Source organism: Hemiscyllium ocellatum, chromosome 3 (assembly GCF_020745735.1).
Source record: "Hemiscyllium ocellatum isolate sHemOce1 chromosome 3, sHemOce1.pat.X.cur, whole genome shotgun sequence".
Taxonomy (NCBI): Eukaryota; Metazoa; Chordata; class Chondrichthyes; order Orectolobiformes; family Hemiscylliidae; genus Hemiscyllium; species Hemiscyllium ocellatum.
The window spans coordinates 106695906-106712369 of NC_083403.1; the positions used below are offsets into that span (position 1 = coordinate 106695906).

General features: G+C 43.1%; 1 protein-coding gene across 1 annotated transcript in view; it reads left to right on the forward strand.

The window, feature by feature from the left end:
• The first annotated feature begins 2309 nt into the window (after nucleotides 1-2309).
• disc1 (DISC1 scaffold protein) overlaps nucleotides 2310-16464 on the forward strand; it is a 61169-nt gene continuing 47014 nt past the window's right edge. The window contains exons 1-3 of the mRNA XM_060854943.1: nucleotides 2310-2555; nucleotides 4224-4456; nucleotides 8582-8636. Of these exons, the coding sequence (XP_060710926.1) occupies nucleotides 2310-2555; nucleotides 4224-4456; nucleotides 8582-8636 (534 nt within the window). The remainder of the gene's footprint in view (nucleotides 2556-4223; nucleotides 4457-8581; nucleotides 8637-16464) is intronic.

A 16464-nucleotide genomic window follows, 5' to 3' on the forward strand; every position in this document is an offset into this window, starting at 1 on the left:
ATAGGTGGAAGGAGGTGAGGGTGATAGGCCAGAGAGGGGTTGGGAGCGGAGAGGTCAGGAAGAAGATTGCAGGTCAAGAGGGCAGTGCAGAATCCGGGGGTTGGGATTGAGATAAGATGGGGGGAGGGGAAATGAGGAGGCTGGAGAAATCTACATTCATCCCGTGTAGTTGGAGGGTTCCTAGGCAGAAGATGAGGCGCTCTACCTCCAGGCGTCATGTGGCCAGGGGTCTGGCGATGGAGGAGGCCAAGGACCTGCATGTCCTTGGCGGAGTGGGAGGGGGAGTTAAAGTGTTCAGCCACCGGGGTGGTTGGATTGGTTGGTGCGGGCGTCCCACAGGTGTTCCCTGAAACATTCTCTAGTAGGCAGCCTATCTCCCCAATGTAGAGGAGACCACATCGGGTGCAGTGGATACAGTAAATGGTATGTGTGGAGGTGCAGGTGAATTTGTGATGGATATGGAAGGATCCATTGAGGCCTTGGAGGGAGGTGAGGGGGGAGGTGTGGGTGCAAGTTTTGCACTTGCGGTTGCAGAGGAAGGTGCTGGGAATGGAGGTTGGGTTGGTAGGGGGTGTGGACCTGACGAGGGAGTCGCAGACGGAGTGGTCTCTCCAGAACGCTGATAGGGGTGGGGAGGGAAATATATTCCTGGTGGTGGGGTCTGTTTGGAGGTGGCGGAAATGACAGAGGATGATAAGATGTATCTGGAGGTTGGTGGAGTGGAAGGTGAGGACCAGTGGGGTTCTGTCCTTGTGGCGATTGGAGGGGTGTGGTTCAAGAGCGGAGGTGTGGAAAGTGGAGGAGATGCGGTGGAGAGCATCGTCGACCATGTCGGAGGGGAAATTGCGGTCTTTGAAGAAGGAGGCCGTTTGGGCTGTTTGGTAGTGGAATTGGTCCTCCAGGGAGCAGAAGTGGCGGCGGCGAAGGTCCTGAGTGGAGATGTGGCAGAGGCGAAGGTCCTGGGAGCAGATTCGGTGGAGGCTTCCTTATTTCCCCTCCCCCCACCTTCTCTCATCCCAACCCCCGGATTCAGCACCGCCCTCTTGACCTGCAATCTTCTTCCTGACCTCTCCGCCCCCAACCCCTCTCCGGCCTATGACCCTCACCTCCTTCCACCTATCGTATTTCCAGCCCCCCTCCCCCAAATTCCTCCCCCCCCCCCCCCCCCCGCTCCCTTACCTTCTATCTCAGCCCGTTTGGCACACCAGCCTCATTCCTGAAGAAGGGCTTATGCCCAAAATGTCGATTCTCCTGCTCCTTGGATGCTGCCTGGCCTGCTGCGCTTTTCCAGCACCACACTTTTCAACTAAAAGTTTTGAAGCATAGTGTTCTCAGATTGACCCGATTTTGGAGCAATCATGTATTCAAGGAGTTTGAAGGGCAAGGGGGATTGGCAATGGGAACAGTTTGCAAGGAGAGAAGGGTGTTAAGCAGATATATTTTTAAGAGGAGTAGGGATGGTAGCTGATTTGAAGCAGCTGAAGGTGGTTGAGGGAAGTGGTAGAGTAATCGAAGTTCAAATATAGTGATTAAGAAGCCTATGAGCTCCTTGTACTTAGTGTTGGAACTGAGTTTGGAGGATCAAGAGGAGATTGATTGAAAAGATGATTTTTAGTCCAGAGAAGTCATGGTTATCTGTGCTTCTAAAGACACTTTTGGAATTGTGCTTGGTGTGGTTATGGTAGGGCAGGATCTGATACTGCTTAATGTGATTCATCCAGTTGTGGTAGTAAAAGACTGAAATAGTTGTTGCTGTAAATATTCTAGTCTGGCCCCCTTTGGAAGATAATCAAGACAACTTGAGAATAACAATTTCAATGGGGACAAGGGAATTGGGTTGAGATGAATGTACACTAGAATGTTTTGGCAGATGCAAAACTCTTGAAAAGAGGTTTTACCCAGAGTGACAAAAAAGAAAAGGGGTTGGGAGAAAATGGGGCTATTATAGCCAAGGAGTGCAAAAACACAATCAAGGCATGGTTACTAAGTTAGCAAAAGACACCAAAATTAGTGGTGGTGGATGACAAGGTTGTCTAAGATTAAAAGAGACATTGATCAGATGAGTCAATGTGCTGAAGAGTGACAGGTTTCAGGCACAAGATAGCGGCGGAGTAACAGGGCTGCGTGCAGGCTCTTGCCCAGAGCCCATCGCTCCCATCTGCTTTCCTCCTTTGTTTTACTTTTGCTTCTGCTGTTTTCTTTCGCTTCATTTTCCTTTCCTTTTGGCTTTTTTTTTTAAACCTCTTCTGTGGCGGGTTGGTCAGTAGCACTGGCATGGCAGCACAAAAGGCCAGCATGCAGAGTGGCAGATGTGGTTTCTTCTGGCAATCGGAGGCAGTGGTAGTGAGCGTGTTCTCTTGCCATTCCGGGTCTGCGGCAGCGGCGACAAGTGTGTTCTCCTGGCATTCAGGGCCAGCAACAGCAAAGCTCATCCAGTCGTTCAGGATGGTGGCAATGGATTCTTCAAAATGGCAGCACCAGCAAGGCAACATTTGCAACCTCAGTGGGACCCATGGCTTGGCTTGGCAGTGGAACCAGAGACGTTTGGTTGCGGAGTGAGTGTGGGTTCAGTGGTGTTAGTGAAGTGGGCTCTGTGACGAAGAGACATAGCTAAAGTGGGGCGACTCCTACGTTGTGGGTCTGGCGCAGATAGGAGCGAGGCAGTGGACAACTCCCTTGAGGCTAGGTGCCGCAATGGACAGGGTTGGAAAGACTGATATTCTGAAACTTTAACTTTATTTTTCTAATTTTTCTCCTATGACCTATAATGCTGGAGTATTTATTTCTTTACTTTTTTTTGTTTCCTAAAACTTTGATCCTGAATATGTATATCTAGGTACTTTTGTACCTCAGATGTTGCTGTAATGTGGTAACTGTAAACTTTTTACTGTATTCATTTGAATACATGTGACAAGAAAGCTAAAGCTATTTCAGATGGAGTTTAATTTGAATAAATGCAAGATATTACATTTTCGTAAAACAAACAAGGGTAGGACTTACACAATTAAAAGTAGGGCCTTGGGTAGTGTTGTGAAACAGAGACCTGGGCGTTCGGATACTTAATTCTTCGAAATTTGCATCGTATTTAGATAGTGTGGTTAAGATGTTTAGCACACTTGCCTTCATTCTCTTTAGACCTTTGAGTAGATGAATGTTATGATGATGTTATGTTGAAGTGGTACGTGATGATGGTGAGGCCTTTTCTGGAGTGCTACATCCAGTTCTGGTCACCACCTTGTAGCAAGGATATTAAGCTAGAGAGGTTCAGAAGAGGTTTACCAGGATGTTTCTGGAAATAAAGGATTTTAGTTGTAAGGAGAAGCTGGATAGGCTGGGACTTTTTCATGGAGCATAGAAGGTTGAGGGCTGATCTTCTAGAGGTTTATAAAATCATAAGTATAAATAAAGTAAATGACAAGTGTCTTTTCCTTAAGGTGGGAATTTCAACAGCGGGACGCATTTTTTATGGTAAGGGGAGAAAGATTTGAAAAGACATGAGGGGAAATCTTTTTTTCACACAGAGCGGTATATATGTGGAATGAACGTTCCGAGGAAGTGTTTGATGCTGGTATAGTTACAATGTCTAAAAGGCATTTAAAAAGTACACGAATTAGAAATGTTTGGAGGGATATGGGCCAAGCACAGGCAGGTGGGAGTTTAGTTTGAGAATACGGTTCGCATGGACTGGCTGGACCGAAGCATCTATTTCCGTGCAGTGTGACTCTATGATTCTAAATGGCCTCACTTGTGATTGACACAGTGGAGATTTTCAAGGCTTTACATGGACAAAACTTTGCAATGCAACTGGACTGTAATTCCTTCAGAATGTACATTTATGCCATATTGTTTGCAATGATAGAAAATATGGCTTTCTGTCACAGTTAATATATATCCTGAATAATTTCTTGTTAAGTCTTTTAAACTTTTTAAACATAGTTCTGCTTAGATCAATGAAAGTGTTGCTCTATCTATAAAGCTGTTATGTCAGCAATCAAATGCTTTGCTTTCTTTCATAATATCTCTTTCTTGCCTTAAAGTCTTGTCATACCCATCTCATGAAATGAATTTAGGATGAATTTATTGTGAAAAAAGTATGTTTTAATTTTCAGGTAGCCGAGTACAGTGATTAACTTTCTGCCATACAAATGCAGAATATAGCTTTGTAATAAAGTTTATATTTGAGTTACTTGTACCTAGCTCAGTAATGCATTTTATTACAATAGGAAGAAATCACTGATCTTAAAGAACGACTGACAGTATTGGAAGCTAAAGACCATCAGCTGCGTTTAGAAATAGAAGAAGAAACCAGACTTGTACAGTCATATGATTATGAACTTCCTTCTTTATTGACTCTCTCAGCGAATGAGTTACAAGATCTGAATAAGACACTGAAAGATGCCCTGCCGTTACGGAATAAAATCCTATTCAATTCGAAGCTTCCTGAAGATGTGAAGAGGTAAAAGAGTATTTAAGTGTTACTTGATAGTCAAGTGGCCTTGCAATATGATACATGGTATACCCGATACATGGTTTAAAGAAAAGCTTGTAAGTAATACAATGACTTTTCAAATATCCCATAGCATTTGCAAAGATTTACAAAAAGCTCTGAGATGAATAGCTGATTAATTTACCTTTTAGTGCAATTGGCTGGTGGAGAATCGTTGCTAAGGAAGCTGGAGAATTTCCTTTCTTTACTTTGAATAGAACTCTTAAATCTACAACATCCAGCTGATTCATGAAACAGGTATGATAGGATGTGGCAATCGTTTTTAGTGTTTATACATTATGAAGAGTCAGATGTTGCTAACCTGTTCAGTGACACCCATTTGGATTTCGCAAGGGTCACTCAGCTCCTGATCTCATTATAACCTTGCTTCAAACATGGACAAAAGAGCTGAATTCCAGAGGTGAGGGGAGAATGAGAGTCCTTGACATCAAGGCTGCATTTGACTAAGGCATCAAAGAGCTCTGGCAAAACTGGAATTAATGGGTATCAGGGCGCAAACACTCTGCTGATTTAGAGTCATATGTCACACAAAGGAAGATAGTTGTGAAGGGTCAGTCATCTCAGCTCCAGGGCATCTCTGCAGGAGTCCCTCAGGGTAGTATCCTAGGCCCAACTATCATCAGCTGCTTTATTAATGACCTTTCCTCTGTCGTAAGGTCAGAAGAGGTTATGTTTGCTGATGATTGCACATTGTTCAGCACTATTCACCCACCACTCCGATACTGAAGCAGTCTGTGCTCAAATGCAACAAGATCTGGACAATATCCAGGCTTGGGCCGACAAGTGGCAAGTAACATTCGCTCCGCAGAAATGCCAGACGATGACCGTCACCAATAAGAGACACACTAACCACCGCCCCTTAACATTCAATGGTATTACCATCACTGAATCCACCACTATCAGCATCCTTGGGGTTACTGTTGACAAGAAACTCAACTGGACTCACCACATAAAAACAGTAACTACAAGAGCAGGCCAGAGACTAGGGATACAGTGGCAAGTAGCCAGGTGTTACATTTGGAGGTAGGTGAGCACTTTGGTGATCATGACCACAATTTGGTTATGTTTTCTTTAGTGATGGAAAGGGATAGGTATGTACAGCAGGCCAAGAACTACTGCTGGGGGAAAGGCAATTACAATGCGATTAGGCAAGATTTAGGATGCTTACGATGGGAAGGAAATTGCAGAGAATGAGCACAATTGAAATGAGGAGCTTATTCAAGGAACAGCTACTGCATGTCCTTGATAAGTATGTACCTATCAGGCATGGAGGAAGTGGTCGAGCGAGGGAGCTGTGGTTTACTAAAGTTGAATGTCTTGTCATGGGAAAGAAGGCGGCTTATTTTAGGATGAGACATGAAGGCTCAATTAGGATGCTTGAGAGTTACAAGTTAGCCAGGAAAGACCTAAAGAGAGAGCCAAGAAGAGCCAGGAGGAGATAAGAACTCATTGGCAGATAGGATCAAGGAAAACTCTAAAACTTTCAATAGGTATACTTTGTGCAATATCAGGAATGAAAGAATGGCTCTAATCTTTCTAGAGTCAATCAAGGATAGTAGTGAGAAGTTGTGCATGGAGTCAGGAGATAGGGGAAGTGCTAAATGAATATTTTTCATCAGTGTTCACACTGGTAAAAGACCATATTGTCAAGGAGAATATTGAGATACTGGCTACTAGACTAGATGGGATTGAGGCTCACAAGGAGGAGGTGTTAGCAATTCTGGAAAGTGTGAAAATAGATGAATCCCCTGGGCCGGATGGAATTTATCCTAGGATTCCCTAGGAAGTCATAGAGGAGATTGCTGAACCTTTGGCTTTGATCTTTGTCGTCATTATCAACAGGAATAGTGCTCAAAGACTGGAGGATAGCAAATGTTGTCCCCTTGTTCAAGAAGGGGACTAGAGACAACCCTGGTAATTATAGAACAGTGAATATTACTTCAGTTGTGGATAAAGTGTTGGAAAAGGATTATAAGAGATATGATTATAAATCCTCCAGAGAGGAATAAGTTGATTAGGAAGAGTCAACACGGTTTTGGGAAGGGTAGGTCATGCCTTATTGAGTTCTTTGAGAAGGTGACGAAACAGATGGATTAGAGTAAAACGGTTGATGTGGTGTATGTGGATTTCAATAACGCATTTGATAAGGTTCCTTACGGTAAGCTATTGCACAAAATATGGAGGCATGGGATTGAGAGTGATTTAGTCGTTTGTGTCAGAAATTGGCTAGCTGAAAGAAGACAGAGGGTGGTGTTTGATGCAAAATGTTCAACCTGGAGTTCAATTACTAGTGGTGTACCACAATTATCTACTTTGGGGCCACTATTGTTTGTCTTTTTTATAAATTACCTGGATGAGTGCATCAAAGAATGAGTAAGTAAATTTATGGATAACACTATGGTCACTGGAGTTGTGGATAGTGCTGAAGGATATTGCAGGTTACAGAGGGACATAGATAAGCTGCAGAGCTGGGCTGTGAGGTGGCATATAGAGTTTAATTTGGGAAACTGTGAGGTGATTCACTTTGGAAGGAGCAGCACAAATAAAGAGGACTGGGCTATGAATAAGAGTCATGAGGTCATGCTGCATCTGTACAAAATTCTGGTGTGGCTGCACTTGGAGTATTGTGTACAGTTCTGGTCACCATGTAATAGGAAGGATGTTCAAGATTTGGAAAGGGTGCAGAGGAGATTCACTAGGATGTTGCCTGGTATGGAGGGACGATGTTATGAGGAATGGCTGAGGAACTTGAGGTAGTTTTCATTAGAGAGAAGGTTGGGATACGACTTAATTGAGACATAAAAGATAATCAGAGAGTTAGATAGGATGGACAGTGAGAGCCTTTTTCCTCTGATGATGATGCCTAGCACAAGGGGACATAGCTTAAAATTGAGGGATGATAGATATAGGACAGATATCAGAAGTAATTTTTTTTTGTTGAGAGAATATGAGGAGTGTGGAATACACTGCCTGCAACAATAGTAGACTCACCAACTTTAAGGGTATTTAAATGGTCATTGGATAAACATGTGTATGAAACTGGATTGTATAGGAAAGATAGGCCTCAGATTAGTTGCATAGTTCAGTGCAACATCAAGGGCTGTACTGAGCTGTAATGTTCTATGAGTAACTCACCTCCTGACATCCTGAAGTCTGTCTGCCATCTACAAGGCACAAGTCAGGAGTGTGATGGAATGCTCCCTACTTGCCTGAATGGGTGCAGATCCAACAACACTCGAAGCTTGACACCATCCAGGACAAAGCAACCTGCTTGATTGGCATCACATCAAAAACATTCAATCCCTCCACCACCGGTGTTCAGTTACAGCATTGTGTACTGTCTACAAGATGCACTGCAGAAATTCACCAAACATGCTTAGATAGCAATTCCAAACCCATGACCAATTTGATCTAGATGACAAGGACAGTAGGTACTTAGGAGCACCACCACTTGCAAGTTCCCCTCCAAGTCACTCACCACCCTGACTTGGAAATATACCACTGGTTCCTTCACAGTCATTGGGTCAAAATCTGGAATTCTCTCCCTCCTGGCATTATGGGTCAACCCATGGCAAGTGAACTGCAGCTTCAAGAAGCCAGCTCACCACCACCTTCTCAAGGGCAAGTAGGGATGAGCTATCGATGCTAGCCAGCTGGTGACGCCCAAGTTTCAGAAATGAATAAAACAAAAAAAATCTGATTTTTGCATGCATGCAAAACAAGATTTTTTTTTGACATATTCTAAGAGTAAATTGAAATTAACTATTATTTTGGTGAGAGTTGACTTAAGGCATAGTACTGCCAATTGTTCTACTGATACAGATGAATGACTTTATTACACTGCTTACAAAAAGTTTTTGATTTTAAAACCTATGCACATTATTGTCCCAAAAATCTTTTCCTTCTCATTTTACTCTTTTCACCAAAATACTTTTAGTTATAAATATATATTTTCCTCGTGATAAATACTTTGGCTTCTTGTATTTTGGAAATATTGGAATCAAGGAGCATGTTAGAGGTTTTCATGGATGATTGACATCATGTAAATGGTAATTGCATAAACCTGTTTTTTAGGCTGCATCTGAAAGAACAGTCACTAATTATGGCTATTAAGACAGCTGCTACAAAGGTAAGCGCAATATTAAGAAAATCCTCACCATCCATAATTTTAGTGTTTGACCCTAACTGATTAAGATTCCTCTCAAATAATAACTGTTCTATTTACTTGCATCTTCTTTAGCCCTATTATTTCATAGTATTTTTCATTGCATCCTTAAGAATGTCATTCGATTTTTAAATAAAAAATGGAAACCACTTTTTACATATGTGGATAAATAGAACAGAGAAAGATGACAGTTGCACCTGTTGTGCCTTATTAATCCAGACATGCAAACCTGCAAATAAATTTGTGGATTGAAGTAATCTTCCGAGTGGGACTCAGTTTGAAATACTGTGTGTAGCTCTGGGCATTTCTAAAAAGACATTGATATGTTAGAGACTTTAAAAAGAACAGTACAAGTTCATTCTGCTATAATGCGCGCTTCGTTAATGCAAATTCGCTATAATGCGATTGACAAATTGGGGACACTGTTTCTGAAGGGTGAAGTTTTAAACCTTCTATTGGTTATAATGCGATTCTGGCCTCATTACTTTAAATGGTGTTGCTATTAAACCATTTTCTTATAACACGCGATTGCATGAGAATGGAACTATTGCATTAAAGTAGAACCAACTGAAGATATATTTTTGTCTTATTCTTTTGTGTGATTTAGTCATCCAAGGCAAGGATAGCATTTATTGCTCCAATTGTTCTTGAACTGAGTGGATTGCTATTGCATTTCAGCAATGTAGGTCAAGAGTCACATGTAGTCCAGACCAGATAAGAATATCTGACCCTACTATAAAGGACATTAGTGAACCAGATGGGTTTTTCGAACAATAAATAATAACAAACAGTCTGAAGATCCCCAGTTTATTATGGTTCCAGATAGGCTACCAAAGTGTCACACTTTCAAATCAGGAGGCTCCCCTTCTTTATTCACCCGTCTCCTTAGTTGGTCACAGCAAGTTTGTTTGGTTTTTGAAAGGATACCTTTCTCCTAAACCACAGGAATGTATGTTTTACATTATTGAACCAGACTGGCCTGAGTTAATGAAAGAGTGAGTTTATAAGTTATTGTTATGACATGGAGACAGATGGCTGAACCAGATCAGCCTTTCTACCTCTGTATTCATAACGCAGTAAATTTAATCCATTGACGACTCCCAAATAGTCATTCCATTGGTTCCTGACCAGTCTTTTGAATAACCAATCACAGATTTTGCGAATTTCTGCACACTGGTTTTGTACTTCAAATAAAAGACCTTAAAAATCTATTAAATATAAAACAACGTTCGGAGAGGGAAAATGATAAAACATTAATGTCTGTGCTTTAAACCCATAACATTTGTTTCCACCCCATTTTCACAAAAAACAGACAGGAAGTTAAGGGATAACGAAATAAAAGAAAATAACAAAACTGGCCAGATTACCTCAGTGTCTTTCATGGTGCATTGTTTCATAGGCATAACTGTGAACTCCTTGACTGCTCTTCTAAAACATTCAGTAAGATCACCTTCTAAGTTTGCGCAGGCAAAGGCAGCAATATTTCAGATTTTCTACTCTTTGGCCTTCTGGAAGCTAGTTCAAAACGCGACTTTAATTCTGGTTCCACTCAAATTGACATTTCTGGGAGAGTTGGTCAGTCTAAGGCCATTTAATGACTGCCATCTGCTTGAACTTTGGGTTCCCTCCGACTTACCAGAACTAATTCCTTGGTATGGGACTTCATTCTTTTATGTCTTCATTTAATAGCTGAAAATGTGTTGCTGGTTAAAGCACAGCAGGTTAGGCAGCATCCAAGGAATAGGAAATTCGACGTTTCGGGCATAAGCCCTTCATCAGGAATGAGGAGAGTGTGCCAAGCAGGCTAAGATAAAAGGTAGGGAGGAGGGACTTGGGGGAGGGGTGATGGAGATGTGATAGGTAGAAGGAGGTCAAGGTGAGGGTGATAGGCCAGAGTGGGGTGGGGGCGGAGAGGTCAGGAAGAAGATTGCAGGTTAGGAGGACGGTGCTGAGTTGAGGGAACCGACTGAGACAAGGTGGGGGGAGGGGAAATGAGGAAACTGGAGAAATCTGAGTTCATTCCTTGTGGTTGGAGGGTTCCTAGGCGGAAGATGAGGCGCTCCTCCTCCAGCCGTCGTGTTGTTATGTTCTGCCGGTGGAGGAGTCCAAGGACCTGCATGTCCTCGGTGGAGTGGGAGGGAGAGTTAAAGTGTTGAGCCACGGGGTGGTTGGGTTGGTTGGTCCGGGCGTCCCTGAGGTGTTCTCTGAAGCGTTCTGCAAGTAAGCGGCCCGTCTCCCCAATATAGAGGAGGCCACATCGGGTGCAGCGCATGCAATAGATGATGTGTGTGGAGGTACAGGTGAACTTGTGACGGATATGGAAGGATCCCTTGGGGCCTTGGAGGGAAGTGAGGGAGGAGGTGTGGGTGCAAGTTTTACATTTCCTGCGGTTGCAAGGGAAGGTGCCTGGAATGGAGGTTGGGTTGGTGGGGGGTGTGGACCTGATGAGGGAGTCACGAAGGGAGTGGTCTTTGCGGAACGCTGATAGGGGAGGGGAGGGAAATATATCCCTGGTGGTGGGGTCCGTCTGGAGGTGGCGGAAATGACGGCGGATGATACGTTGTATACGGAGGTTGGTGAGGTGGTAGGTGAGAACCAGTGGGATTCTGTCTTGGTGGCGGTTGGAGGAGCGGGGCTCAAGGGCGGAGGAGCGGGAAGTGGAGGAGATGCGGTGGAGGGCATCGTCGATCACGTCTGGGTGGAATCTGCGGTCCTTGAAGAAGGAGGCCATCTGGGCTGTGCGGTGTTGGAACTGGTCCTCCTGGGAGCAGATGCGGCGGAGACGAAGGAATTGGGAATATGGGATGGAGTTTTTACAGGGGGCAGGGTGGGCGGAGGTGTAGTCCAGGTAGCTGTGGGAGTCAGTCGGTTTATAGTAGATGTCTGTGTTGAGTCGGTCGCCCGAGATAGAAATGGAAAGGTCTAGGAAGGGGAGGGAGGAGTCTGAGAGTCCAGGTGAATTTGAGGTCGGGATGGAAGGTGTTGGTAAAGTTGATGAACTGTTCAACCTCCTCGTGGGAGCACGAGGCAGTGCCGATACAGTCATCGATGTAGCGGAGGAAAAGGTGGGGGGTGGTGCCAGTGTAGTTGCGGAAGATGGACTGTTCCACATATCCTACGAAGAGACAGGCATAGCTGGGGCCCATGCGGGTGCCCATGGCAACTCCTTTAGTTTGGAGGAAGTGGGAGGATTGAAAAGAGAAGTTATTCAGGGTGAGGACCAGTTCAGTCAGTCGAAGGAGGGTGTCAGTGGAAAGGTACTGGTTGGTGCGGTGGGAAAGGAAGAAGCGGAGGGCTTTGAGTCCTTCGTGATGGGGGATGGAGGTGTACAGGGACTGGATGTCCATCGTGAAAATAAGGCGTTGGGGACCGGGGAAGCGAACCTCCCGGTGGAGGTGGAGGGCATGGGTGGTGTCCCGAACGTAGGTGGGGAGTTCTTGGACTAAAGGGGACAGAACTGTGTCGAGGTATGCGGAGATGAGTTCGGTGGGGCAGGAGCAGGCTGAGACAATGGGTCGGCCGGGGCAGTCAGGTTTGTGGATTTTGGGCAGGAGGTAGAAACGAATGGTGTGGGGTTGTGGGATTGAGGTTGGAGGCGGTGGATGGGAGATCCCCTGAGGTGATGAGGTTATGGATGGTCTGGGAGATGATGGTTTGGTGGTGGGAGGTGGGGTCATGGTCAAGGGGGCAATAAGAGGAGGCATCCGCGAGCTGGCGTTTGGCCTCAGCGGTATAAAGGTCGGTGCGCCAAACTACTACCGCGCCTCCCTTGTCTGCCAGTTTGATGGTGAGGTTGGGATTGGAGCGGAGGGATTGGAGGGCTGCACGTTCTGAGGGTGAGAGGTTGGAGTGGGTGAGAGGGGTGGACAGGTTGTCTTCATTAATAGCCAAATTCTGCTATCTGTTTAAACACAATGTTCTTCCTGGGTTGACTGTCTGTTAGAACCTTTCTAATCCAGTCTCCGTCTGCAGTCAGCTTCCAGGTCTGGCCTCTCAAACAAAGCATGTTTGGGTCTCTTCTTTTTCTGTTAACAGAAGTCTGTCTCAAAGTCCACCAGTCATTTCCAGCTCCTAATTCAAAATTGATAAAATAATGAAAATTCAGTGTGCGTTCTAACAGTGACTAAATGTGAGAAGGATTAGTGATGCAATACATGCACACAGATTTGAAATGAGAGATAAGTCTTGAAAAGCCAAATTTTTTTAAAAATTCAGTCTCTGAAGAATAAACTGTGAGACATTATATCATTCTCGTTGTATGGTACCAGTAGGGCTGATATTGGTAAGTGCGTCACAGGCTTTGAGATGTTTGGCTGTGTAGGCCAGCTGAGAAGCCTTTGTGTTGTTTTCTTTTGACTGAAATTTCACTTGCTGTTTTAGTTTACAGCGAAGAGGGAGAATAACATTCCTTCACTTTTGCCTGCAGTGAGGGATGACTGATGGCTTTCTCATCTGTTACCTTATAGCACAGATTGAATTAAAATGAGAGAAAATTAGCAGGAAATATAAGAATGGATAGTAAAGTTTCTATAAGTATTTAAGAAGAAAAGAATTAACTAAAGTGAGAACTGGTCCTTTAGAACTTGAGCCTGGAGAATTAATAATTGAAAACATGCAAATGATAGAAGCATTGAAATGGTATTTTGTGTCTGTCTCCACTGTAGAAGACACACAAAAAAACAAGAATACTTAAAAATCAAGAGGAGAAAGTGAGTGAGGAACTTGAAACAACCACAATTACTGGGGAAAGGGTTATTTGGAAGACTGTTGGAACCAAATGCATATCCCTTAGACCAGGGCAATGAAGAGAAATTATGGTCCCTGATGTTTTTCTGGGCCCCTTATCCCCACCTCATTAAACTTCCCTGTTGCGCCTTCGTGAACCCAGAATTGTGAACAGTAGTCAGAGAGAGATTGAACTGCTTTACATAGATTTAGCAAACATTATTTGGTTTTTGTACTCTATTTCTCGATTTAGAAATCCCATTGATTTTACAACCTCTGATTTGTTGCACCATTACATACAATTACCTGTCATTCATATGCAACCAGCTCCTTTTCATTGCACCTGGACCTGTGCAATTTTTGAACAACAACATCTAAAAAATAATTGAATGTCATAAACACTGTAAGCAGCAATCCCATGTGTGAATGTGAATATCCTGAACATGTTCTATTAAAAATTGCAAAACTTTCCAACACAAATCTATTGTGTAAATAGAAAAGTCAGGAAATGCGCAGTAAGCCAGATAGCATCTGTGGAAAAAGGAACAGTTTTAATACTTCATGCCTACAATCTTCATGGATTCTGATGAAACACCTCTGCACTGGCCTCTGCGTCTCTGTGCACTGATGCCTGCAGGCATGCTGGACATTTCCAATGCTTCTTGTTCCTTTTGGGGAAAAACCATCACACTTTGCCAGCCCTCAAACAGCAGTGAGACTTCTTGTGAGTCTCTGATTCTGCTTCTTCAGAAAACCAAGCAGCAGCTGCCCTGAGTTGTGATCTGCCATAACAGTAAACATACTTTTTTTTAAAAAAGTCACTACGAGGTAAACAAAAAACATGTCAAGACAACAAATCAATGGTTTAAAAAAATATGAAATGTTTTAAAAACCATTTAAAAAGTACCAAGGAGCCTATCTAACTAATAAACTCATGTTTGCTGTTTTGCTTTATAAGCAGCATTAGGGAGGCCAGACCAGGGCCCCAAATCCTGATCACCAAAGAGGGAGGGGGAATGGACCCATACTAAGGAGTTGGGTTTAATTAACACCGTTGCATTCACCTTTGGTAGCACACACATCAAGCTAATCTTGGTAGAACTCCTCTGGAACTGAGGATTAAAAGCAGGTTGCTTTTCAGTCTGAGTTTTGCTCCACTTCTGGCCTGGAGTATGAATAGATTTCTGGGGGTGGAGGGAAGGGATGTGTATGCCTGTCTGTCCTCATTAGCAACCTGTGTTTGTGTCTAACTCACTCCCAGTCTGTTAGTTCACACACACTCTCACATTCAGTGACTCTCACTTGTACCATTCAGTTAAGTGGATGCATGCCTGATCAGAAGTTGCCTGGCCCAGTGCCAGTCATCATTAAGCAGGAACTTATTTTTGATTTTGGTTTATTTTGGTTTGAAATTGTGTGCAAATAGCCAGTTCAAATGAAAAAATAAGTTAGCAAGGATAATTGAACTGAAAATAAAATTACCAAGAATCCATGCTGACCACATACGCATGTAGCAATGATATTTGACTTTAATGGTCAAAATGGAGAACATATTATCAATTGTACAGGAAGCTAATAATTAAGAAATCTAAAGACCTAATTAAGAAATTAATCATGCAGACAGTATTAACGTGACTTATGGTCATAATTAAGGTATTGTGAACAGCATAGAAAAAGAGTAATGGTAATGGCCTATTAGTCATGTTTACTAATGCTTTCCTTCTGTGTGGCTTGAAGTTTAATGAAAATTTGATTATCTCAGAGGATATTGATGAAATACTCTAACTGTCTTCTGTGACAGTCCAAATATACCATATATCAACACAAATACAAAAGATATTGTTACTGTGTGGCTATATCACCTAATATTAAGTTAAATGGTTAAAAAGAAGTGCACCTTGAGAAAATCTGATCGAACCTGGGACCCTGGTGCTGTGAGGCAGCAGTGCTAACCACTGAGCCACCGTGCCACCCTTACGCCACTGTGTCCCCCCAACTCTGAAAGTTTCTTGTGAGAGGTATAATGATGCCCAAGCCCAGACTTCTAGAAGGCACAGGCCTAAGTGGTTAGCACTATATACTTCCCTCCTTTTTGGAACCCTTTCCTGGTACTGATGGCTTTTATACTAGGGTCTTAAAAGAAGTGGCTGCAACTATGGTTGATGCATTCATTGTGAACTTGCAAAGTCCCAGCAAATTGGAAAATTACAAATGCAGAATCTCGATTCATGAAAAAAGGGAGGCAGAAAACTGCAGGGCAGTTTGCCCACATCTATCATAAAGAAAATATTGGAGTCCTTTATTGAGCTGGGAAGAATCATTATAAAATCAGGTACAGTCAACATGGTTTTGTATTAGAATTATCATAGTTTACTAATTTATTATAGCTGTAAGGACCATGTCTTTTTACTTTAGTGATTTGAAAAACTGGTCATGTAAAAGTAAAAATCAACATCATCCCAGAGGATGATCGGGCTTGTCTCTCATTAGAGAGAAATGACCGGTGGTGAGTTTACTCTGGGGGTCACACCTCAGACAAGGGACGGGGTTGAGAAGGTGAGGCCTTCATGGTAGCATCACCCAGTTTGGGAATTGAACCCACGCTGTTGGTGGCACTCTATTAAAGAAAACTGTTTTAAAAAACAAGGATTTGCATGGATGGCTGCATAATTTCACAGCAAGATACCTATTGTGAACTCTATTAATATGACTATCGTTCCCTGCACTATGCAGATGATTAGGAATGGAGAAATTATTTACAAGTAAAGCGGATTTGTTCTTGGCTAACTGAACAGGTTGGAACTGGAAATAAGTTGCAAAGACACAGACAAACTGAAGAGAAGAAAGAATGTGTACAATTGATCTCTCCAGCAGAAACTGCCTGTTTTCTGCAGTAAAAAAAAGTTTAAACTTGAAAGAAACTAGTGATCTTTCCTGCAGCAGGTTTGTGAGCTATGAAGTTTGATTTAATAAATGAGAGACATTTTTCAAGTAAATCAATAGCTTTATGCTGCTTACAAACCAATGGATGCTTCTGGAGAAAGACAGACAGCTGAACACCAGGGAC